Source organism: Capra hircus, chromosome 5 (assembly GCF_001704415.2).
Source record: "Capra hircus breed San Clemente chromosome 5, ASM170441v1, whole genome shotgun sequence".
In the NCBI taxonomy this organism is placed as follows: Eukaryota; Metazoa; Chordata; class Mammalia; order Artiodactyla; family Bovidae; genus Capra; species Capra hircus.
In genome coordinates this window covers 106,574,867-106,599,208 of record NC_030812.1, presented here as the reverse complement: position 1 = coordinate 106,599,208, position 24,342 = coordinate 106,574,867, and the positions used below count along the sequence as shown (strand labels likewise).

Here is a 24,342-nt window from a genome sequence, read left to right as displayed (position 1 = left end):
GGTGTCCTACCAGGAAAGCCTGTCCCGATGGAAATTCAAAGACAGAAGTGGAGGTGGGGCCCCCGTGCACTGGCTTCTGCTCAGGTGTCTGCTTCATAGGACTTGACAGGACTGGTGAGCTGTATGGAAAACCCTCAAACTGTTCTGCCACCTGGGCCTGGTAATGTACCCCGGCTAGATACACTGCTTCCGGAGGGAGGAAGTAGTGAGCTTCTTCTGGAAGCACCAGTCCAGCTCTGTAGTCACTGTAATCTGGAGCTGGCTCGAACACAGGATGGGCCTGCACCTCACACAGCTCCCCAGCTCTACTGGCTGCAGTGCCCCACATGACTACAGTCTCTGGAGTCCAGTTAGGTGGGCTGCCACCAGGTGGAAGAAGACTCTGGCCGACAGTCCTCAGCAGGGGTTGGAACTGGTGAGTTTGGGCTTCCAAGAAGGAGGTGCTCTTACGCCGCTGGGCAATGGCCACCTTCGGTGGACAGGTGGGAGGTGGTGAAAAAGAAACTGGACGTTCATGAATAGTTGGGAAAAATATCTGTGATTCTGGGTATGTTGGGGTCCCCCCACGCGGATGCGCCATGGACTGAGGCTGTATCAACATGAATAAGACAAGTAATTCATACATTCATATGTGAAATTACATCAGACATGCACATCTGGGCAGCTCTGTGTAACCCTACAAAATGGTTACACCAAATTTATAATTAATAAAGAAATACAATGCTTTTGGAAATTATGTGCATAGTAAAAACCCATTAAATACATCCAGGGTCAACAAAACTATTCTGTGGGGATCTTTGCATTAGATAAGAGCTGCTTTTCCACAACGCTCCCCTCCTCAAAGGAAATGAAGAATTTAACCTTCCAAGTGACTATTCTGCTTTTACCCACAAGTAACATGCTCACCTATGACTGTACCAAATCTTCCTACCCTGAAGCCTTACTGTCTTCTGCTATGTTAAGAGGCTTCACGGTTCATTTCTGATTAACTAATGTCATGTCTTCTAACTAGAAATCAGAAGAGATTCCTAGCGGGTAGTAAAAGATACACAGCTTGGCTAGTGACCATCATGTCTTTCCCTGTCTGCCCCAAATCGTATGCAGTTACTACATGAAGCAGGTTACAGATGCCAAGCCACTGAACGCCCACTTTTCTGATGCCAGTTTAAAGGTCAACTAATTTGCTATTCAAATCAGGTGAAAAGGGTAATGTAAATAGCCAACTTGATTTGACAGCATTTTTTGGTCATAGAAGCAGTTCTAGGTTAACACTCTAAAAATGAGAATTCTACCCTGTCAAATGCAATGGTACACACTGTAATAATTCACTTTCACAGGCCCTTTTTTTAAAGGGTAGATCAGTTTCACTCTTTCAATAGGAAAGATCCTATCAAAATCGCAAAACGGCTCCATTATTACTTCTTCACAACAGTTAAAAGGAGGTTTCTATTTTGAATCAGAATGCTCTGGTTTATTGTTGTTTATTCAAGAGTATTCAGAGGCCATAAAGACACTATACAGTAAAATCACTCTCCTAGGTACAAATCTGAAGGTTTTGGGATTCCTAGATCAGAATGCTAACCAAATCCTCTATCTGGAAAAGCAGTAGCAAAGTCCCACATATCTACAGACATTAATGGGGCCAAAGCGAACTGCATATATTTTATGTGCATCTAACGTACTGCATTAGAGTCAAGGTCCATTATCCAATCTAAAAAAAAAAAAAAAAAAACAAAACCTTGCCAAGAGGGAACATTATGTGGCCTTTTAGTTTGTTGATCCCTCATTTTGAATAGGTTAACAAATTAAAAGCAACTTTCTCTCTTCAATTATTCCTCACTGACTATGGGAAAAAATGGACTCAAGCAGCATTATCAGTATCTCTCTGGAACAAAGTGAAAACATATTTCGGTAATTTTTGATAAAGAGAAAGTTTGCTTTCGAAAAAGCCAACGAGTTTAAAATTAAATAATACACATACTCTGGTAAAATATGAAAATGCAAGGAGTTGAATACACTGGCGGGGGATAGGAGATTATGCTGCTCAAAGACTGCTATGTGCCCAGGGTGTCATAAGCATTCTCTCTGATTACCTCCTTGCTTTTCTCCCCATTACAGCCTTATAACAAATTACAGGAAAAACCTATTTCCTAAAAGCGTACTATATTACTAAGTTCAGTCCTGTTTTTTAATCGTTATTACAACTCCTGATGCCTGGATGTATTCATTGGTGATAAATGTTCATCTGTCAGGAAGTTGATGTTACATACAGCACTGACAAAGAGGGAAGGCAGGCTGGAGCGTCGGCACTCGCGCTGAGAGGCAGAGTACATAGGCAGGACCCTCTCCAATGCTTTAGAAAGCTTTTCGGCAAAAGTCTCCTCGGGGGCAGTCCGGAGGAGGGAAGGAGAAAGAGGTGCGGACAGCACTGGTGGTGGGGTGGAAGGAGCACCGGGAGAGATGCGGGGCAGAGAGGGGGCAGCAGCAAGATGGGGGACACAAACCGACATGCTACGGCCACGACGAGGCTAAACAGAAAACAAACACACGTGAAAAAACACAGCACTCTGAAAACAAAACAACAAAATGTACAATGGTCACAGGGCACAGCTGACATAAAAGAAATGTTCCATCCTCCCCCCATTCCACGAAGTCATTTTCTGAGGAGACAGAATTCCACAAAGCACACTTGGCAGACCATACTATTCTCTCTACACTGTTGGTCAAGTACAGGTTTTTTAAAATTAACCACCAATATAATGATCAAGTACCTTCCTAAACATTCTGAAATAACATTAATTGTTATGAGTGTATGAATAAGAATGACCGACTGAGGCAGCAGAACAGACTGGGAAAACAATGAGTACTGGCTGTAGTCTCTGCAAACTTGTTAATAAATTCTGTCCGTTTAATGCGTATTATAAGATGCAGAAGATCTTAAGACTGGATTGCTCTGCTGGAGCTCTGGGAACCTCAGACATACAAGATTTCTAAGTCCTATTTTAGAAGGCAGTAGACAAAAAGTTGTTGGCTGATAGAATAGTTTATCACATTTGCCTATTTGTCTATAAAGCTTAAAGTCATATTCCAGGAAAAGCATTAGCTTTCTAGACATAATTCATAATAGGTACAGGAAATAGTCTGTATTTTTACTAAAGTAGTCAATGGAAAAATATCTAAACTGTGAATCTCTAAAGAATAACGTTAAAATTTTTTTCAGCCACATCAGAGGTTCAATTTTGGTTTAAAAGTTTAAAGCACCTTAATATAAAGGTTTCAATATAGCTACAAAGCAGCAAATCTAAAGCTCTAAGGCTGTCCTGAGCATGTCTGTTATTTCCTTTTAGAAACTGTGAACTGTTTAATTAATTACATTTCCCCCCACTCTTGCTTCTCTTGTATTTTTAAATTTTACTTGTAATTGATATGCTATTGCAAGCCATGGTAAATACTTTCTGGAATTAGGACTGATTATAAAAGCTTTGAAAAATCCTCAACATTTAGTAATTCTTCATGATACTTTCATGGAATATTATCATTAAAAGGCAGGGAGTTTGCCTTTTTTCATTTCATTAATGGTGTGCTTTTAGAACATTAATAAATATAGCTATATTTGTGGCTAAATATTTAGCATCTTCATAAACGGTCAGTCCTTTTCCATTTCTAAAATAGAGACCCAAAGTTCATATCCTGTGATGCAGGAAGCCAAGAGATTAGAAAGTTTTTAAAAAATCTATAGTTATGATGATCCAGAAGAAATCAACAAGAGTAGAAACTGGTAAGAAATGATGACAAATAACATTTGTTACACCACAGAAATACACTTGTACAGTCTGTATAAAGCTCTTCTACCCTACCTACTTATTTTAAAGGTCAGAGAAGTACCTTGCTACTACAACTGGAAGTTTTCTTTCTGTAACTGTGGCCATTCATCTTAAGATGTAGCCAATGCAGAACTAACTAATGGACTCTAAAACAAGCAAACATCTTTTATTCCAGCTGTAGGGGAAGAGACCAGAATAAGCAGTATTTTCTTACCAGAGAAAGAGTTTCATTCAATGAAGAACAAGACTTTCACAAATTCAGATTAAAAGTTCCTGAGACAGAGGGGCAATCAATCTGCCTAAAGATCTCACTAAACAACAGCACTGTAGTGACCAGTTATTCTCAATTCCATCCTGAGGCAGAAGATGCATCTTGTTTACTTCTGAAGACTTCATGGAAGGTTTACCAAAGAAATGGGGTATTATCTACTGGTCTAGTTGAACATTCTCTGTATGAGAAGCAAGAGTGGCTAACATAAAACATGGGTAATAATGTGTGTGTGTATGTATATATATGCATAGGTACAAATGTACAATATATACATCAGGATATAACTGCTACAAATTGAATCTGAAAATAAATCAGTCATAAAACAGATACCAAAATAAAGGGAAGAAGCAAATGAACATATACTGGGGAAAGAACTTGTGTCCAACACAGACTTTAAGGCAAGAACACGCATAGCAACTGATGATTAAACACAAGCGCTAAATTAAATGGTCATTCCTTTTCTCTGGTGTACTCACATGCAGCAGTCTATAATGGTTTGAAGGTCTTACCTGTGTTTCACACAATAAGACATCTTACAGAAAATACTTAGTGATTCTTTCAAGCAACTTTTGAAAAACTCTCCTTGTCCCCCACCCACATTTGTATGTCTAACTTACACTGCTTTGAACAGTTTCAACTTTAAAGTGCTAGAGAGCATTCTCTTTAATCAAATGCTGATTAGTTTAAATCTTGTGAACAGTGTCTTCACAGAGTAATGCATGTATCCCACCCTGCCTGCACCACTCTGATGGCACTTTAATACATAACCTGCCTCCTCTGGAAAGGCACCACCTGTACTTTTCACTTTGGACTCATGCTGTCACTCATTCAGTGGCAGAGTGTGCCCTGAACATGTTACAGGCGTGCGCGCTCTTGCGCAGTTACTCACCAAACTTGAGGGTGGATATACCGCATGGGGCTGAGCCTGTGCTTGGACAACAGACGCTGTGTGCCCTGGGAGGGCGCCAGTGGAAGGTGCCTGCTCATGCTGGGACCCGTACGAAACTGTCTGTTGGCTGCTAACTCGAGATTCCGTGAAGACAGAGGACCCCTGACCACTGTCAACTGTCCCGTCAGCTGAAGGAGAAGTTGCCAAAATACAAGACAGAGAGACAAATCGTGAAAAGGAGATTCACGTTTTCCCATCACAAACCCCTGATTTTAGAGTTAATTGGTCTTATCTTTGCACAGACCTGAACTAAATAAAGAATGACTAGTTTTACTAAGTAGATTTCTATGTTTAATGGAGGAATCCATATAGAAAAGTTTCATCTTATAAAAAAAAATCCCCTGGCCATCACAGAATTTACCACCTGACGAACAAGGGGGAATAAAACAGAACGTTGTTAACAGGCCTGACATTTTGGACACAGCTTCCAAAGTCTTAACCATGGAAACCAGCGGGCTCTAAGTATTAAGATGGCTCGATTAGTAACTAGTGGCCTCATTAATTTCTAGTTTATACGTTATTCAGCTTTGCTAAAAGAGCTGAATCAGATTAACAGGTTCAATATTAAGTAGCTAAGATAAATGTTACATTTCACTATTAATTTAAGAAACTGTAAAAGGTAGGAATCTACAAATAGAACATCCAAGATGCTGGAACCTGCAGAATTTCTCACATCCTAATCCCGTTTCCTTACTGTCCCATTCTTCTATGCTATTAGCTGTGAACGTAAGAACCAGAAGGAAAAGGAGATAGCAACCATTTCAAACCTCTTGTTTATATGTTAGATTCACAATTCAAAACCAAGAGGCCAGTGCAAAACAATGACCAGGAAGACAGAGCGTTAGCAAAGAGCGTGCCTAGCAGCCTCACTGGGCCCCTGATACTCACATATCACAGACACACCAGGCTGCTGGTACTGCAGCTGCTGATGCTGGTCAGCCTCAGGCTCCTCTGGCTCTACCTGCGTGGAGACGGATGCAGACGCAGCAGAGGCAGCGGGTCCACCAGTGCTGGTGGCAGGGGGCTGCTGGACTCCGGCCTGGGCAGTGCTGGGCTGCTGCTCCACCTGCTGCTTGAGGCTGCTCTCCTCCTGCTTTCTTTTTTCTTGCTCCTCCCGCACTAATTGACGCTGTTCTCGTTTTCTCTTAATTAATGACACTCTATCTTTGATGGCTTTCGCCATGGTCTTGTGATCACCTTCACAGACATACCCAGAATCTACCTATAGGATGAAAGGGTACATCAGGAAGCAGCAGGATAGCAAAAGAAAACAAACCAAACACAAACAACAGTCTTTTGGGAAAGGAAAACAGAGAAGGAGAGGGAGAAAGAACTGTCCGAGGACTGACCTTAACCAAACAGTGGAACTACTGGTCTGCACTAAGCACTTGCCCACCATTTTTGCAGATACTCATGGAGTGGATGCATATTATCTTTATACAAACTCATGAAGTACATATACCTTCACTAATTATAACAAATCAACAGGGAACCTAAGCATCCAAGCGGTAAAACCAAAAGGCTCATTTTCTCATACTCAATTTCCCACTCACACGTAACCATCAATATGAACCTGTGTTGCTTTTACTTCTTTTCACTAGAAAGAAAGAAAAGAAAAGAAAGTGAAGTCGCCCAGTTGTGTCCGACTCTTTGCGACCCCATGGACTGTAGTCCACCAGGCTTCTCCATCCATGGAATCTTCTAGGCAAGAGTACTGGAGTGGGTTGCCATTTCCTTCTCCAGGAGATCTTCCTGACACAGGGATCGAACCCGGGTCTCTAGCACTGTGCGCAGACACTTTACCGTCTTTTCACTAGACAACCACTTAACCAAACAAAACAACTGTGGTAAATATATGAAAGTTAAAAATAAAAACTCAAATAATATAAAAACCTGACAGTTAAAACTAAGTACCTCTCTCATGCTGACCCCTTCTCAGATGTTAGGTACTGAATGGCTCTGACACATTCGGGCCGAGACCATTTTTATCTCTGCGCAGTAAATGGCTATTAAGGCACCATGGAAAGCCTAAGCTTGGCAAAGCGTTTCCTTGAAAATGACTGGCCAAAAGCTGCCTACTAACGATCGATCATGAAAATTTCCTTTGAAGTAAAAACAATGTGTGATCTGCTTATTGAGTTTATTACCCAGATGACTGACCAAAGGCTAATGTATCAGTATGCAGAAACAATTTTTTATTCTAACTAAATAGGTTACACTAATTAGAAGTCAGTCAACCTTACAGACTTCGAAAATGACTTCAAAATGTCCTCCAATTCATTCCCTCTCTGTATATCTGCCTGCCTGCCTGTCTGTCCATCCATCTATCTACTATACATATCTATGCATATACATGTCTTCTAAAATAAGAATAAATCTTGGGACCATTAATGTAATTTTATATCAACAGGATATGTCATACACACTGCTTCATAAACTGCTTTTCTGCTCAACAGTATCAACGTATATCAATAGTATCAATGTATATAAATCAACATAAAATTTAAATGGCTTGATCAGTGTTAATTTACCATTTCTTGAGCAACGTCTTCTGGCACATCTTTCTCCAAGTCAAAGGAAAACTCGATAGCTTCATTGTCTTTGTATTTCCCCTTTAGTTTCTTAATATCTTCAATACGTAGCCATAATTTAATGGCTATCTTTTCTCCATCATCTTCTTCTGCTAATTCTACCCGTACCCCTGTTTCCTCTTGGAAGAAGGCATGGTTCAAAAGGTCTTTGATAGAGTATCTTCAAAAGAGAAGGGAAAGAAACAAAAAACAAAACGCCATTAGATTTAAAAGATACTTCTCAAATATGTTATGTTTAGAATAATGAAAAAGGACTGCAAAAAGAAGAACAGGAATTTTCTAATTCATTTCTACACTGCTTCATTTAAGCAGTGATTATAGTTTTATTCAAGTTATGGAACATCAAAACAATCTCATTTATGAATAAGGGCTGAAAGTGATACTTTTTATTACTGGAGTATAATTGCCTTAAAACGTTGTGTTAGTTTCTGCTGTACAACAAAGTGAATCAGCTATATGTACACATACAGCCCCTTCCCTCTTGCGCCTCCTACTCTTTTAGGTCATCACAGAGAACCCAGCTGGATTCCCTGTGCCATACACTAGCTTCCTAGTAGGTACCTATTTCACACATGGCAGCGTATATATGTCAGTGCTACTCTCCCTGGAAATGATACTTTTAAATGTGTTATATAGTGCTTGTATTAATAGTTAACCAAATTCTTGTATGTATGATCTCATCTGATTTCTGGTATCCAATGAGATACCATTTCCTGATCAGCAGGAAATGGATGGATTCTGAGAGAGACTGACCATCTTGCTCAGTTATAAAAGTCATAAATCACAGAATCAAAACTCAAAGACCTTTTTATTTCTATAGTACATTACCTTCTAATATAGCAATTTTCCTTTACACAATAAATCCTCTCAATTCTTGGTTCAGCACCTAGTGTACTAGGCAAGCAGAAGTCTGATCATGGAACAGTTTCTCTAGATAAATGGGTCTCAAAATACCAGTAATCTAGTAAACTGTTCCATCCAGACAAGAAACAAGAGTACCACATTCTATGACTGGAGACAAATATTCATTTATAGTTTTTCAAAAAAAAGTTCTTAAAGAGATTAAGGCGTCTCCTTTTCAATCAGTGTATATAAAAACAGAAACCCAAACTAAATTTCTACTAAAAAGCCTTAAAGATCAAGATCTTAAGCTCTTCCAAATAACAAAGTTATGAAAAGAATATGAGACTGGAGAAGTGAAGATATGGAATTCTTTAATTTGGCTGAAATACCTGATCACTCACGTTCTTCAAGAGGCAGATTATGTTCAATTCACACTTTGTACTAGTGGGTCTACTTTTTCTTCTGTGGAGGGTGACGGGGGATGGTGAAGGTAGATTATTTTTCAAAAACAGACACTGGACCTTTGCCATGCCTAACGGGTGATGAATCAGCTATATGGCACATCAGATACTTGCCACTCCTCTGAGAAAAGCCCTCTGTTAGCACAATGACTAAGCCAGATCTCCTCCCAAGCTCTGGGTGAAGTTGTCTCTTCTTACTCAAAGGAATTTTGACATTTTGCTCTTCTTCAATTCTGGCATAGCAACAGTAAATCAAGACCAGCATAGCTGAGTTGATTTTAAAGAGCCAAAATTTTACTTCATCTTTAGAATTCAACTGGTAAACAGCTAAGGAAGAGATCTGCTGTATTAGGATAGAACCTAGTGAGTTTTATAAATCCTGTAGATGCTATAAGTAAGTAGCTCTTATTGAACATAGCAGCTACATTTAAGGTGGTTTTGGTTTATTCAAAGTCTACCAAACCACATTTTTACGATATTTCAGTATACTAAATCTGAATACTAGCTCCAGTGGATAGAACTTTACTTTCCAAGATATTACAAGACATAAACAGAGAAACTAAGCACAAGTAAAGTATTACATACACCTTAGGTTGAGGGTTCTATTCAGAGCATATTATACTTGAAGTTTCTGTTTAAGCAATATCCAGGTCAAAAGAGGCAACTTACCTTTCATCTTTGTTTTGCCGTATGCATCCTTCAATAATTTCCTTCACTTCAGGAATTGCTACTTTGTCAAAACTAGCTGGCTTCACCCCCTGAAAATCATAAAAATAGCAACAGAACACATCAAGGGAGGCAGGGACTTTGAACCTGAATTTCAACTTGCCTCCTAAGGTTCTACTAGACTGCCTTTTCACCATCCTGGCTTTTTCCTGCTTTGCCTGCAGGATCTAGTTCATGCAGGGTCAGAGCTGGGTAGTAGCAATTTAGCCCCTACAAGGTAACAATAGGGAACAGTTAAGACAGCGGAGTCACTTACTTCCATGGCCACGACACTGCTAGTGACAAAAGCAGGCTATCGTTAGCATCTTTTGCTGTGTTTCAGGTAATGGAACTTTTGGCTAAAACAAAGCCCAACTGTTCTAATTGGTTAGAAGATCTTCTGTTCAACCTTGTTCCCTAACACATTAATCAACATAACATGCAACTCTTGAACAGAGAACCCATGTGTGGGCATGAATTCACACGCTTAGTCTGGCAGGTATTCTATCATTATAGTACTCCTTAACAAACTCAGTAAGAAGTGAAGAATTTAGACTGGCTTGGTATGGTAGCTGAAGAGCAAACTGTCTTGTACATATGAAAACATAAAATGACAACACATCAGACTCATCTGAAAGACAAACTTTCTAATTAATTTCAGAAAAAAATTTAACATCACTATTATATTAAATAGCACCATTGTAATACTGTAGAATTTTCACAAAAGGTAAATTTTTGCAAACAAAAATTTCAGCGGTGTGTGGAAAATGTATATAAGACAGAAGAACAACAACCTACTCCTGTCTGAGAGGTGGTGTGGAGAAGAACATCTCATTATCTATTCCTGCCTATTCTAAGTCACACAGACTGAGCTGAAGTAGCAACACGATATACTTTCCAAGAGGCACAGTAAGTCTATGACCACCTAACACACAGCGAGGAGGAGACAGGGAACAGGGACTAGAATTAATCACCTAATGTCTCGGTGACAATACATATTATTTTAATTTTTCCTCAATCTTCTTATTTTTCAAGTCTAGCTAAGTCTTCCCAACCAGTCCTTGTCTTCACATAATCATTCTAATAAAAACAAAAAACAATGTCATTGAAGGAAAAGCCTGCTTTAATTGAGCAAGCTGGCATGGTATGGCGTGGTATTTTAAATTAAAGCTAAAGAAAACAGGAACTGTTTTGTTTTGTTTTTTTTAAGGATGATGCTCACTAAAAGTTCTCTGGTAGCAGAAACACTGGAGATTTTTATATTTGCTTTTAATTTTTACAATAAACATGTTAGGGTATAAAGCAAACTTTTAAGATGCCATGTATAAATATAATGGGAAGAACAGTCTAAAATACTTTAAAAAATAAGATACTGTGTATTATAAGTTCCTAGAACACTCACTATTGGCAGAAAACTATCTGAAAGATTGTTCTTTGGTAAAATCAGACACTAATACACAGCTGGCCTTTCATGTAAGGACACTTCAAATATTATAGAAAAGAAGTTAAAGAGAATATAGAACAGGATTAGAAAACATGTTCCCACTTCCATAAACGCACATGTTTTAGAGGAATGAGTCTGACCTGGCAACTCTACATATTGAGGTAATAAATCACACATATACTGACTGTATTAAGACTCTTCCTTTTCAATTTAGCACAGGCATACTGGAAGACGAAAGGAGGGAGCTTAAGACTTGAGTTAGGTGTGAGCTGGACAAGGAGAGGCAGCTCTGAGCTTCACTTCCCTGTCTAGCAAAGAGGGATGATACCTGTTTAACTATATTCATGGGAACTAGAATCGTATGTGACTATCCAAGTTGAAAGCTCTGAATTATTAAGTTTGCTGACCTAAGGCACCTTTGACTTCAAAAGTAATCACTAAAGGTAATAAGGCTTAGAGTTAAAAAAAGCATACAATTCTCTTTGAAAAATAATCACCAAGATCCACAGTGAATATGCTTTCAGCTTTGGTTATCCTTAAAAATAATCCTCTTGTTAACCCTACCTATGCAGACAAACACATTCACAACAGGAATTTCTATTTACAGGTAGAAAAGCGAGTTGAACAGCCGAGATACCAGATCACAGTTGCAAAACCAGCAACTATGCATCATATAACACACTGACTACTAGGGTAAGCTGCTTTCTCAACGTATAGCCAAGATTCAGGGGCAGCAAACTCTGCACCACTACTGCACAAACTGCCACTGCCATATTCAGCTGCTGCTGCTGCCTTAAAGAACACTGCAGGCAGTGAGACGGCCAATACAAGAGACAGTCCAGCAGCCTGTATTCAGACATCACCCAATGAAAAAGACAAGAAGAAATTTCACCAAGCACCAAGAAGTCAGGATTATCCAAATATCTATCAAAATTTCTAACAGAGGTATTCTGAATCACGTGGAAAGAAGCAAGGAGATATAGGAATTGTATATTAAAAGTGACCCAAAAAAAAGTAAAAATAAGCATAAAACATCAATGACCTTGAATGTGACCTACTGAAGACATCGGGGCACCTGATGGAAAGCCACTTAAAATCAACAAGCACATGTTTCAATACACAAGAAGCATCATACTCAGAAGCTTCTTTTCTATCTAAGAGAACTGTTTTTTAAATAATTGATAATTTTTAAAATTACAACATTGATTTAAGATTATTCTAAAACATGATTTAGGCACCAGACAGAACAATGATAAGAAAATGTTTTCATGATAATATTTCATCTTTTTTCCTTGAATTTGTTTACTTCAAAAAAGATGATTAACTTAAGACTCTAAAAATCCTTCAAATGACATCTCTTTTCTATACTGTCTGATTTAGCCCCACAGTCTTATTTCAGTCCTGTTCTGACCAGCAGAAGCAAAGTTTTGTTCATCTATTCTGAATGAGGTTCAAGAACACAAAACAGAAAAGAGTACTAAGGAATAAATTGAGCTAATGTTTTACACATAAGAAAACCTAAGTTGAGAAGACTGGCGCCCTTTCCCTTCACCCTTTCAGAGCTAGCAACCTGCCAACTCCAGAAACACTCTTCCTCACTGCTGTGATTCACAAGACCTCTCTTCAGGCAGAAGTGCCATAAAATGTTTCTTTGACATGAAACTGGCTTGTTATTCTGCATTACACATAAGTACTTCTCCAACAGCTAATGTATATCCATTTAAGACACCTTTGGAATTAAAATTATATATTCTCATAAATGAAACAAAAGGTGACTTTTATGCAATTTTAAATGGAGAACAAAAAGAAAAAAAAAACAACTGTGATTCTCCAAGGGTACATCAGAGTTGATATTAAAAAAAAAAAACTTGACATGAATCTTTATAAAATATGTTGCTTTATTTAAACTAAGAAAAACTTCAAACATATATGTATCTCACAGAGTTTTTCTGTCAATTCTATATACTTACGCAGCTAATCTGATGGAAAAATGAAGTGAGTCATAATAAAAATTAAAGTGAGTCACAATATAGTATTCTCAGGTTCAATCTTCTAGCTCTTAAAAACTGTCAGCACTTGTTTCTTAAAAACTTAAGCTGCAGTCTGTGTCAGGGTAACATTTTTCTCTTCCTAAGAGTAAAAATTTTCCTAACCACTTAGAATTGAGCAAGTCTCATTCCTCCTCATAGAAAATGCTGTATAAGTTAACTAAACTGCAGAACTAATCTATTTTGAAAACCATTCTGAACTAACAATCCCAATACTTTAACTGAAACCTTCCATACATAAATATCACAACACACCTTTGGTATATATAGGAAATTCTTACCCACCTCATTTATACAATCCTTTTGAGAGCAGCAGCAGCAATGAGAATTTACGAAGACAAACACTGAGCAAAAATCTCTCTTTGTAAAATCCATCAGAAAAGGCAAAACAGACTTGTTAGAGGAAAATGTAGGGAGGGGATTGTATAGGATGTAAGTTAACAGGATAACTTAGCCCACAGCATAAGCAAGGCAGACATCAAAATCAGGCTGAAGTTGAATTTCCTGTTTAACACTAGCCATGCTTCTGCAACCCTCAAACATGGGTTTGCTCTGCTCAGCCAACAATCTCCTTATTACTTAGTGATCAGCCCTTTAAACACAACTACATGCTGAACAGTAGGCCATCTATTCTGCTACTCCTCCTCCTGCCTCTCCCCCAACAGCAGCAGGTCCCTAGACAAACAAGATTCTTCACTTGCTCAAAGCTCCACCCCTGCCATGTCCACAGGTTCTGCCTCCTTGACACCAGAAATCTGTTTATCTAAACACCCTCTTCCCCCTACTCCTGTTGAAACTAAGCTTCAGAAGAAAATGGGGAATGAAAATGTAAACTCAGAATATACAGCCTAAAGAACACTGGACAAGAAAACCCCAGTACTGAGGTTGAGCTCCTAGTATATAGAGTTCAGCCTATAGATACCAAGTCTGTGTGACCAGGGCCATATTCTTTAAATTCACTTGAAAAGTGAGCGTAACAGTTCCTATTTACCTAATTTAGAAAGTGGTGACATCAAGGTAAACTGTCTTACCACGGTCTCATGGTACATTAAAAAAAAATTTAAACAGCTGCAAATTAGTACACAGAAGTGGTAAGAATTTATTCTTCTCCTTTTCCTTCCCTAAAAGGCTTAATATATAGGACTTCCCTGGTGGCTCAGACGGTAAAGCATCTGTCTACAATGCAGGAGACCCGGGTTCGATCCCTGGGTTGGGAAGATCCCCTGGGGAAGGAAATGGTAACCCACTCCACTACTATTGCCTGGAAAATCCCATGGACAGAGAAGCCTGGTAGGTTACAGTCCATGGGGTCACAGAGAGTCAGACACAACTGACCTAAAGACATCTCCATTTGCCAGGAAGAACTCATGGACCCAAATGACTACTGCTTTGACCCTGGTGATTAAGGAAAGGGTTTTCCTCATGGCATTTAACAAAGATGACAGAAAAAGCACTGCTCCTGGCAATGTTACGATGGGTAACATAACAAAGCATTGTCCCTTGTAATGTGGTAAGCCTGAACCCCCATTAAGACAGTGGATACTAAGGCTTCAATCACTCAGGAACAATAGCATAATGGCTTAGAGGTTATTTGATAGGAATATCTCGACTCTAAAGGCTAGAAATGACTTAATTCTAACAATTTTCCTGCTCAACATAATTCATCACTACCAAGCACACGAAGTAGGTAGTGCAGAAGGCCAATACTGGACCTAACTATAACATGCAGTCCACCACTACCTTTAACCTCAGTGTTTGAGCAAACCTGCTCAAGACTGTGATTAGATAATGAAAACAAAACAGAGGAAAACAGGGATCATGTTCTCTGCTTCATAGGTTTATCAGATATAAGTATGTGAGAATGTTTTTAAACTTTACCGTGCAACAAACAAAACCAAAACTGAGGCAGCTTTTTTTGGACAAAGGTAAAATATAGGCACAAATATCTAACTCTGTGAAGACCAGCATTTTTAATACACCAAAATTAATAGTTTTCACTTTGTACAATAAAATACCATTCACATATGTGTAACAGTTTATAGGTCTAAATTGTCTGTCTCTTCAACTCTGCCTTTCTCTGGACTTCACCAATTTCTTTTAAAGGCATCATTATTTCCATGATCCAGAATAGAAACCTTACTCATTCTCAGATGCTTCTTCACAACATTTAAGTACTATTATTCTCTGGGAGCTCCTTAAACAAACAGAAACATTTAAAACAGCAGGTAACAGCAAGCTGCTAGTACTCCTACTTCCCCTCCAATGGCTAAAGGTCTCTGGCTGGACAAAAGGGAGATTTTTACTGGCTTCTTTGTTACTTCTCAACATCATTGCTTTTTCTGCATAACAACTGTGACCACCAATCCAGACTGACAACATCAGTTCAGTTCAGTTGCTCAGTCATGTCTGACTCTTTGCAACCCCATGGACTGCAGCACACCAGGCTTCCTTGTCCATCACCAACTCCCAGAGCTTGCTCAAACACATGTTCATAGAGTTGGTGATGCCATCCAAACATCCTATCCTCTGTCGCCCCTTCTCCTCCTGCCTTCAATCTTTCCTACCATCAGGGTCTTTTCCAGAGAGTCAGTAGTCAGTTCTTGACATCAGGTAGCCAAAGTATTAGAGTTTCAGTCCTTCCAATGAATATTCAGGACTGATTTCCTTCCGGATTGACTGGCTTGAACTTGCAGTCAAAGGGACTCTTCTCCAACATCACAGTTCAGAAGCATCAATTCTTCAGCGCTCAGCTTTCTTTATGGTCCAACTCTTATATCCTTCCATGTCTACTGGAAACACCATAGCTTTGACTAGACGGACCTTAGTCAGCAAAATAATGTCTCTGCTTTTTATTACACTGTCTAGGTTTGTCATAGCTTTTCTTCCAAGAAGCAAACGTGTTTTCATTTCATGGCTGCAGTCACCATCTGCAGTGATTTTGGAGCCCAAGACAATAAAGTCTATCACTGTTTCCATTGTTTCCCCATCTATTTGCCATGAAGTGATGGGACCGGATGCCATAATCTTCGTTTTTTGAATGTTGACTTTTAAGCCAACTTTTTCACTCTCCTCTTTCACTTTCATCAAGAGGCTCTTTAATTCTTCTTTGTTTTCTGCCATAAGGGTAGTGTCATCTGCATATCTGAGGTTATTGATATTTCTCCTGGCAACCTTGATTCTAGCTTGTGCTTCATCCAGCCCAGCATTTCACATGATGTACTCTGCATATAAGTTAAACAGGCACATTTACAGTATACAGCCTTGAAGTACTTCTTTCCCAATTTTGAACCAGTCCATTGTTCCACGTCCAGTTCTAACTGTTGCTTCCTGACCTGCATACAGGTTTCTCAGGAAGCAGGTCAGGTGGTCTGGTATTCCCATCTCTTGAAGGATTTTCCACAGTTTGTGGTGATATGCACAGTAAAGGCTTTAGCATAGTCAATGAAGCAGAAGTAGATGTTTTTCTAGAATTCCTTTGCTTTTTCTATCATCCACCGGATGTTGGCAATTTGATCTCTGGTTCCTCTGCATTTTCTAAATCCAGCTTGAACACCAGGAAGTTCTCGGTTTACATGCTGTTGAAGCCTAGCTTGGAGAATTTTGAGCATTACTTTGCTAGCATGTGAGAATGAGTACAGTTGTGTGGTAGTCTGAACATTCTTTGGGATTGCCTTCCTTCGGTATTGGAATGAAAACTGATCTTTTCCAGTCCTCTGGCCACTGCTGAGTTTTCTCAAATTTCTCAAATTTGCTGGCATATTGAGTGCAGCACTTTCACAGCAGCATCTTTTAGGATCTGAAATAGCTCAGCTGGAATTCCATCACCTCCACTAGCTTTGTTCACAGTGATGCATCCTAAGGTCCACTTGACTTCACACTCCAGGATTTCTGGCTCCAGATGAGTGATCACACCACCGTGGTTATCTGGGTCATTAAGATCTTTCTTGTATAGCTCTCTGTGTATTCTTGCCACCTCTTCTTAATATCTTCTGCTTCTACTGGTATTCCATCTCATTTCTGTCCTTTATTGAGCCCATCTTTGCATGAAATGTTCCCTTGGTATCTCTAATTCTCTTGAAGAGATCTTTAGTCTTTCCCATTCTATTGTTTTCCTCTATTTCTTTGCATTGATCACTTAGGAAAGTCTTTCTTATTTCTCCTTGCTATTCTTTGGAACTCTGCATTCAGATCGATATATCTTTCCTTTTCTCTTTTGCCTTTAGCTTCTCTTCTTTTCTCAGCTATCTGTAAGCCCTTCTCAGATAACCATTTTGCCTTTTTGCATTTCTTTTTCTTGGGCATGGTTTTGATCACTGCCTTCTGTACAATGTTATGAACCTCCATAGTTCTTCAGGCACTCTATCAGATCTAATCCCTTGAATCTATTTATCACTTTCACTGTATAATCCTAAGCGATTTGATTTAGGTCATACATGAATAGTCTAGTAGTTTTCCCTATTTTCTTCAATTTAAGTCTGGTTTTTGCAATAAGGAGTTTGTAATTTGAGCCACTGTCAGCTCTCAGTCTTGTTTTTGCTGACTGTACAGAGCTTCTCCATCTTCGGCTGCAAAGAATATAATCAATGTGATTTCACTATTGACTCTCCAGTGATATCCATGTGTAGTCATCTCTTGTGTTGTTAGAAGAGGGTGTCTGCTATAACCAGTGCTTTCTCTTGGAAAAACTGTTAGCCTTTGCCCTGCTTCATTTTGTACTCCAAGGCAAAAACTTGCCTGTTAGAGGTATCTCTTGACTTTCTACTTTTGCTTTCCAGTCCCCTAGGATGAAAGGGACATCTTTTTTGGTATTGGTTCTAGAAGGTCTTGTAGGTCTTCATCTGTATCTGTCAACATCTCACCTCCTTAAACTAAGACCAAGTTAAGATGGGCTTCACTGCTGCTTTTCTCTCCAGTATTTATTTTACACTATGGCCTGTTCAATCACCTAGCTTCATCCAATCATCTGACACTTAACCATTTCCAATTGTCTGATATCATTTAATTCGCATCACATGACTCAAATATGGTTAATAATTCCCCACACTTACAAGATGGCCATAGGATCAGAGAGCTAGAAAGAATCTGAGCTAGAGACCCTACCTGCTCACACAAGACAACTGTACATCAGAGAGATTAATGCCATGTCAAGGTCAGAATTCAACACCTCATGGAACCTACGAGGACTCATGTCCAGTCCAGTCTGGTATGTATCAGACACCTACTAGATATACTGCATCAGCAGCAGCACATAGAATACAACAGAATATATTCTAGGGAGTAAGGCCTAGTCAATGGTAAAGTAAAAACGATACTCCAGATTCAATAATGTCTAGTTCAATGTTTCAGTCTATATTACGGTACTTTTAGTTAACTTAATCTGGGGCAGAAAGCCCTCACAAGCCAACTTCTACCCATTCCTATCTCAAGTAAGTCTAGTGAAACTGGCTACTTTTTCACTGAATACTGCACATTTTCACAAGCCTATTCTTTCTACTGCCCCCTTTTTTAGTCAACTGAGCCCTACCTCAGTATCAAGGTATACCTCAAACCACCCAGAGACAGGGAACAACTACAGTGTATCTGTATCGATCTTCTGGCACACAGATTACCTACAAGATCCCAGGAAGCTCAACTCTGTATACTGCACTTAAAGCACAGCAGCAGCCATCTTTCTACATCCTATCAGTTTTTACTTGTAGTCTAATGCTGTGAGAATTCCAGATCAACATTTAGTTGGGATAAGTAAAATTAGTTTTTCTGAGAAATTCTCTAACAAGGATTCCAGGGCTGTTGTTTAGCATCTAAAATGTTGAGAATGATTTCCAACTCTGTGGTTTAAGAGTAATGGTCTGATTTATTATGTCTGAATATTAACACCCTTTAATATTAATCAAATCACAGGAGAGTATTAGAATCACTTTGAAAATCATGCAAAATGTTTCCAGGATACACTAGATAATACACAAAGTTTTTGCTTATGTGTGTAATCTAAATTTACTGGATGGAAATAGGAATAAAATTTATAAAGCAACCATTTCAGCTAATTCCAAGTGGATTTAGATCTCTGGGATATCACCAAAAAAATTCCAACTGCTAAAGAAAAAAATACAAAGTCTTTCTCAACTTTTCAATCCCTATCTAATCAGGAATCAGCTTCACGTGTTTCTGTAAAAAAAAGTAGGCTGAAATGCAATCTGTTATATAAAGACCAAAAGGAATTTCACTCCAACTGCTTTAATTCTGTTTTTCCCAGACAGAATGTTCAAACCTTGCAATCCAAAGGCTAATGGAATCAGTGACAAAGTCAAATTACACAAACAAAGTAATTAAAAATCCCCATTATTTCTACCTTGGTTGTCAGAAGGCTGGATTCAGCCAGATTCTTACTGGTATGAACCATTAGTTTACAGGAATTTGAACAAACCTTATGATCCCACTGGAAAACAAGCCTTTTCAAACTCCCTACCAAATCTGACTGGCTCTATCCAAGGCAATTAGCTGACCTCCTGATTCCCTGAGGCTGATTACTCTCTGGATCCATGGGAGCCTGTGCACTGCTCCAAACACACATACACTATCCTCCACATCAAAAACTGATGCCACTGCAACTCCTTTACTCGCAGACAAAAACTGGGCTAAGTACATCAGCACTCTTATTTGGATCTTTTTACTGCCAGGGGTGGGAAATTTCAAGACAACTTGAAGTTTTTCTCTTTTGAACAGGGGCTCAAACCTATGACACCAATGTTAGAATTACCGATCTTAGACTCAAGGCTGTGTATTGTCACCCTGCTTATTTAATGTCTATGCAGAGTACATCATGCAAAATGCTGGGCTGGATGAAGCACAAGCTAGAATCAAGGTTGCCAGGAGAAATACCAATGACCTCAGATATTCAGATGACACTACCCTTATGGCAGAAAGCAAAAAATTAAAGAGCCTCTTGATGAAAGCGAAAGAGGAGAGTGAAAAAGTTGGCTTAAAAGTCAACATTCAAAAAACGAAGATCATGGCATCCGGTCCCATCACTTCATGGCAAATAGATGGGGAAACAATGGAAACAGTGATAGACTTTATTGTCTTGGGCTCCAAAATCACTGCAGATGGTGACTGCAGCCATGAAATTAAAAGACGCTTACTCCTTGGAAGAAAAGCTATGACAAACCTAGACAGTGTAATAAAAAGCAGAGACATTACTTTGCTGACTAAGGTCCGTCTAGTCAAAGCTATGGTGTTTCCAGTAGACATGGAAGGATATAAGAGTTGGACCATAAAGAAAGCTGAGCGCTGAAGAATTGATGCTTCTGAACTGTGATGTTCAAGAAGACTCTTTAGAGTCCACTGGACTGCAAGATCAAACCAGTCAATCCAGAAGGAAATCAGTCATGAATAGTCATTGGAAGGACTGATGTTGAAGCTGAAATTCCAATACTCTGGCCACCTGATGCAAAGAACTGACTCATTGGAAAAGACCCTGATGCTGGGAAAGAACAAAGGTGGGAAAAGAAGGGCACGACGGAGGATAAGATGGTTGGATGGCATCACCAACTCTATGAACATGTGTTTGAGCAAGCTCTGGGAGTTGGTGATGGACAAGGAAGCCTGGCGTGCTACACTCCATGGCGTCACAGAGAGTCGGACACATCTAAGCAATTGAACTGAGCCGAATCCATGTACTCTCACGTTTTCTCCCTTGAAATCTAGGGGGAGAAGTTTAAAAACAAAGGCAAGCAAATGAATAAATTCTAAGGTTTGTATTAGTTAAGAGATGCTTAAAATGGATTTTAAGATTAAATCAAAAATGGATTAAATTCCATTTAACATGGATTTTAAGCATGCATTCAACATGCATAATATTAAGGATTTCTGATCCTACAGTTAGTATTTCTCCTTCATGTCCTTGGGCAAAATGCTTAACCCCTGAATCTATTTTCTTACCTGTGAAATGAAAGTATTATCTACTTCTCAGAATACAAAAGATAATAAATGCTAGCTCATTTGCACTCATTTAAAAATTGGTGTTAAGTTCATTAAGCACATTTTAAACACTGCTGTTTGTTGAATGTCACTAGATAAAAGAACTGAACAAGAGACAGCTTATTTTACTACCTGCCGTAATGATGCTAATAATAATGGTAATACTTAGTTCAGTTCAGTTCACTCACTCATTCAGGTCCAACTCTTTGCAATCCCGTGGACTGCAGCACACTAGGCCTCCCTGTCCATCACCAACTCCTGGAATTTACCCAAACTCATGTCCATTGAGTCGGTGATGCCATCCAATCATCTCATCCTCTGTCGTCCCCTTCTCCTCCTGCCTTCAATCTTTCCCAGCATCAGGGTCTTTTGGAATGAGTCAGCTCTTTGCATCAGGTGGCCAAAGTATTGGAGCCTAAGCTTCAGCATCAGTCCTTCCAATGAATATTCAGGACTGATCTCCTTTAGGATGGATTGGCTGGATCTCCTTGCAGTCCAAGGGACTCTCAAGAGTCTTCTCGATCACCACAGTTCAAAACCATCAATTCTTCGGCGCTCGGCTTTCTTCACAGTCCAACTCTCACATCCATACATGACTACTGGAAAAACCAAAGCTTTGACTAGATGGACCTTTGTTGGCAAAGTAATGTCTCTGCTTTTTAATATGTTGTCTAGGGTGGTAATAGCTTTTCTTCCAAGGAGTAAGCGTCTTTTAATTTCATGGCTGCAGTCACCATCTGCAGTGATTTTGGAGTCCCCCAAAATAAAGTCTGTCATGGTTTCCACTGTTTCCCCATCTATTTCCCATAAAGTGATGGGACCAGATGCCATCATCTTAGTTTTCTGAATGTTGACTTTTAAGCCAACTTTTTCACCCTCCTCTTTTACTTTCATCAAGAGGCTTTTTAGTTCCTCTTCACTTTCTGCCTTAAGGGTGGTGTCATCTGAATATCTGAGGTTATTGGTATTTCTCCCAGTAATCCTGATTCCAGCTTGTGCTTCTTCCAGCCCAGCGTTTCTCATGATGTACTCTGCATAGAAGTTAAATAAGCAGGAAGACAATATACAGCCTTGACGTACTCCTTTTCCTATTTGGAACCAGTCTGTTATTCCATGTCCAGTTCTAACTGTTGCTTCCTGACCTGCACACAGATTTCTCAAGAAGCAGGTCAGGTGGTCTGGTATTCCCATCTCTTTAAGAATTTTCCACAGTTTGTGGTGATCCACATAGTCAAAGGCTTTGGTATAGTCAATAAAGCAGAAGTAGATGTTTTTCTGGAATTCCCTTGCTTTTATGATGATCAACAGATGTTGGCAATTTGATCTCTGGTTCCTCTACCTTTTCTAAATCCAGCTTGAGTATCTGGAAGTTCATGATTCACATACTGTTAAATCCTGACTTGGAGAATTTTGAGCATTACTTTACTAGCATGTGAGTTAGGTACTGACTGCTAACTGTATTTAGGCACTTTTCTCATTTATCCTCACTACTAGTTTAGGCTCAGAGAAGTTAATTAATTTGCCCCAGGTATCACAGCCAGGAAATGACAGTGATGGGATCTGAACACAAGTAGACCCACCTCCAGAGCCCACTTCCTCCATGGCAACACTATGTTTCACTCCCTATAGTTCTGTTATGCATTCATCTCACAAATATTGAGTGCCTTGTATCCACTGGCTCTAAACACTAGGAATATAGCCAAGAATAAGCCAAATAACACCACCAGCCCAAGCATGTGTTCTAATTGGGGCTTTAGGTAAACACGGTGAGGTTGTGACAAAAGTCATAAAAAAAAAAAAAAGAAAATCATACGGAGACAAAAGTAAAGTGTGTGCACTTGTAAGGTCATTTTAGATGGATGGACAGGGAAGGCCTCTCTGAGCAAGCACAGAGAGTAGAACCTGAATGCAATGCATGTGTACAACAACGACACACAGCAGTTTATCATCAGCGCACCACAGAATATAATTATTCAACTGGTAACTTACACATCTCCACCCTTCACGTTGGCAGTTACACACAGGTTTAAAGGCCCTCAAGTCACAAACTGACACTGCACTAGACATTTATGGATTCAGTACAGAATTCTGTTATGAGCAGGGGACATGGAATAACAGAATAACAAATAACCCTGTTATATTTTAGATATGTAATCATAGGCTATCCATTCTGAGCTTCAGACTATTTATTTACAAAACGTAGATAATAACACTAGTAAATCGCTCCTGGCCAGGGATGTTGGAAGAATTAAATTACATAATATAAGCAAAGTGCTTAATGCAATGTCTGAGACTAGCATGTACATGTGTTAATATTTACACTGCTAACATCTGTTGTACCACTGCAAGGTCAGACATGTAGTATACTATTTCAAGGTGTATTTCAGTGGAGTCATCACTATTGCTTATATAATCATATAAATCACTGTATAACCTAGGTACTTAAAACTCCCCATACATTTATCTCAGCACCCAAAACATGAAAAAAAAAAAAAAGGCTAGAAAAATTTAAAAGGACTAATAAAAATTGCCCCTTTTATTTCTTCAATGGAAGTCAGAAGATGGGAATGGAGGTTGGTGAAACCAAGACAGCACTTCCCAAATAAGAAATATAATAATTGACAGTATAGAATAATGAACTGTAGATAATATGGAACTCAATTTTCACAGCTAAGAGGAAAAATAAAGAACAAGCAAATGCTTTCAGTATCCTCAGAAATTAAGGATTCCACAGTTCAACTGACTTAATACCTCAACTTTTCTGCAGCTTGACTTATTCACTATTTTGCGTTTTTAAAAAGCAACTCCTGAATAACACAGAAAAAAACGCAATTAAATAGGGTTAGATTTCGAAGTCAATTGTTTACTTATAATGTTAGTAAAAATGTTCCATGAACAATAGAACAAAAATTTATTCAAATAACATTTGCTATTATAATAGTCTTTTTTTTTTTTTTAATTTAACCAAAAATAAGGTATACAGACCTGGAAAGGACCTGTGGTGATCACTGTTCCAGCTCACACTTCTCAAACTTTAACATACACACAAAGTATCTTTGGATCTTGTGAAAGGCTGGTTTTGACCCAATCCGTCTGGGATAGGGCCAAAACTTTACATTTTGGGGGACTACACGTTGCAGAGCAAATATCTAAATAGTGATATGAGAACTGATGGAAGAACTCATGAATAGATGACTTTATCAAATGCCTTTCTAATCCTGGAATTCTG

The 24,342-nt window shown here is 39.0% G+C and overlaps 1 protein-coding gene across 16 annotated transcripts in view; it reads right to left on the bottom strand.

The window, feature by feature from the left end:
* Window positions 1-24,342, bottom strand: part of WNK1 (WNK lysine deficient protein kinase 1) — a 126,646-nt gene that overhangs the window by 36,101 nt on the left and 66,203 nt on the right. For 14 of the 16 annotated variants that reach the window (XM_018048666.1, XM_018048667.1, XM_018048668.1 and 11 more), the window contains exons 5-8: window positions 9,609-9,697; window positions 7,576-7,795; window positions 5,933-6,266; window positions 4,985-5,172 (exon numbers count right to left, since the gene is read on the bottom strand). In XM_018048666.1, coding sequence (XP_017904155.1) covers window positions 4,985-5,172; window positions 5,933-6,266; window positions 7,576-7,795; window positions 9,609-9,697 — 831 coding nt within the window. Of the gene's footprint in view, window positions 1-4,984; window positions 5,173-5,932; window positions 6,267-7,575; window positions 7,796-9,608; window positions 9,698-13,421; window positions 13,797-24,342 lie in introns of those variants that run through there. The other 2 variants (XM_018048665.1, XM_018048669.1) reach the window with 2 other exon arrangements.